At 61.5% G+C, this 2,219-nt stretch overlaps 1 protein-coding gene across 1 annotated transcript in view; it reads right to left on the bottom strand.

The window, feature by feature from the left end:
- RNF213 (ring finger protein 213) overlaps positions 1 to 2,219 on the bottom strand; it is a 134,056-nt gene that overhangs the window by 120,703 nt on the left and 11,134 nt on the right. The window contains exons 9-10 of the mRNA XM_015559756.1: positions 1,037 to 1,329; positions 204 to 460 (exon numbers count right to left, since the gene is read on the bottom strand). Of these exons, the coding sequence (XP_015415242.1) occupies positions 204 to 460; positions 1,037 to 1,329 (550 nt within the window). The remainder of the gene's footprint in view (positions 1 to 203; positions 461 to 1,036; positions 1,330 to 2,219) is intronic.

The raw sequence follows: 2,219 nt of genomic DNA, 5'->3' as shown, positions 1-2,219 counted from the left end.
GCTGGGCACGTGCCCGGGCTGCGGGCTGCATCCCAGTGGGGGGCGTGCAGGAGGCGGCCGGTCCATGATGCTCTCTCTTCATTGATGTTTCCTCCTTCCTGTCTGAATCAATAAAAAAATATGTATTTTTAAAAAGTGGCTATAAAATCGTTTCTCTCTCTCTCTCTCTCTCTCTCACACACACACACACACACACACGCTACCTCTGATGTGTTTCAAAGATGAAGCTGAGGTCGTCGAGGAGGTCACGGGCAGAGCTGGTGCTGGCGCACAGGAGGTCGCACAGGGCGCCCAGGTCGCGCACTGAGAGCCTGAGCTCCAGCTCCTCAGCCACGTGCAGGGCGATCAGGCCCATCCTCAGCTTCCTCCTCACGGGGGCGTCCGGGGGCAGAGTGTCCTCGCGCCTCTCCAGGAACGGTGCCATGTGCTTCTGCAAACACTCCCACAGGTGCGCCCTCACCTGACGCAGGGGAAACAGACAGGGCCGTGGAGCCGAAGCCATCCGGGCTGCCCATCACTGCCCCGAGGTCCACCTCACCTGGCAGAGGCCATGGTCTGAGGGGCAGGGACAGCTCTGTGATCGAGCAGCCCCTCTCCAGGCCCAGCTGCCCTGGATTTCCGGGAGCCGCCCCGATAATGGGATCGGAGACCCCGGCACGGGGAAGGGGCTTTCCAGGAGGGCCTGGGTGCCCACAGTGGTTCAGCCTCATCTCAGCTGTGGGCCCAGGTGTGTCTCAGAACTGCCCAGGCCCCACCCCAGTGCCCAGGGAGAGGCAGGAAGGAGGGCTCCAGGTGTGGAGGCCAGGTGAGGGGTGTGGCTGGGTGGGTGTGGTTGGGGCCAGCAGTGGGAGAAGGAAGACAATGGGAAGAACAAAGGATTCCCAAGAGGAAGTATTCGGAGAAAAGGGGCAGAAGCTCGCCCCCCATCTTCCCCCATCTGCACCTGCCCACTGCGCCCTGGGTCCCCTGGCCACTAGAAGGTGGGTGACGCTGCTGCTAGAAGATGGAGGAGGGAGTGGCAGCGCCTGAGCCGTACCTGCTCCTTGGGGTAGTTCAGGGAGGTCCAGGGCTGCGCCTGCGCCTCGTAGACCATGGGCTCGCTGACCACGGAGTGGAACTGGCGGAACTGCCGGAAGAAGCTGCTCAGGTTGACGGCGCTCCAGGGCTGCAGGACGCTGAGGACGTGGTCCAGCATGATGGAGGCCGCCAGCTGCTTCCCTTTCACGTTCTTCTTCATCTGGTCCACGAAACGGTCCATTAAGTTATCCCAGATTTCCCGGAGCTTCCCATCGGGCCGCTTGCAAATAATGTCGTCATACTGGTGCCAGTCTGGGGAGCGGGGGCAGGAGCAGCGGAGTGAGCCCAGGAGGGGAGGGAGGACATGCCGAGGGCTGGCGGGCGGGCAGGGCCTCGCTCCCACAGGTGCCTCTCGCAGGCAAGCGGCCGGGGCTGCCCGTGGGGAGCCGGCTGGTTGGGGACAGGCACGCAGACGCCGCACGGGGGAGGCGAGATGGAGGCCACGCCGCGGCAAGCTTGATGGCTCATAGACCCGGCACCCGAGCCCCTAGGAAAACGCTCACTCGGGGGTAACCCTTTCACACTGGAACGGCGCCACTCAGTAGCCTCCAGGGCACGAGATGCCCACCCCATGAAGGATGGTACAGGCGACAGGGCAGACAGAGCCCTCGGCCCGGGCTGGCAGGCACACTCACGCACACACGCAGACACACGCACTCAACTGCATGTGGTGAGTATAAAACACGGCAAAGAAACACGGAAGGCAGTTAATGATACAAACAAGAAAATGGTCTGGTCGGTGTGGCTCAGGTTGAGCATCAGGGCACTTAGCCCACAGTGTGTGGGCATGCACGAGGCAGTGGCCAATGATTCTCTCTCATCGTTGACGTTTCTCTCTCTCTCTCTCTCTCCCCCGCCCCTTCCTCTCTGAAATCAATAAAAATATATTTTAAAAAGTAAGAAAAAGAAGACAAAACGGAGAATAAGAAATGAAGAGCAAGAAGGGTGGCCACTAGCAACCACACGGTGGGGCGGCAGGCGGGGCTCTCCACGCTCCTCGCCATGGTCACTCCCAGCGCCCTGTGGACATCTCGCTAAAGGGCCCCCCTTCCTGCCCCTTTCGCCCCCACTCCTGCGCCTCCCGCCCACCCCCTCGCTCAACAGCTGCCTCTCCTTTCCTCCCTTCACAACAAATCCCTCCC

The sequence above is a fragment of the Myotis davidii genome, unplaced genomic scaffold, assembly GCF_000327345.1.
Source record: "Myotis davidii unplaced genomic scaffold, ASM32734v1 scaffold211, whole genome shotgun sequence".
In the NCBI taxonomy this organism is placed as follows: domain Eukaryota; kingdom Metazoa; phylum Chordata; class Mammalia; order Chiroptera; family Vespertilionidae; genus Myotis; species Myotis davidii.
This window is presented reverse-complemented; position numbering and strand designations above follow the sequence as displayed.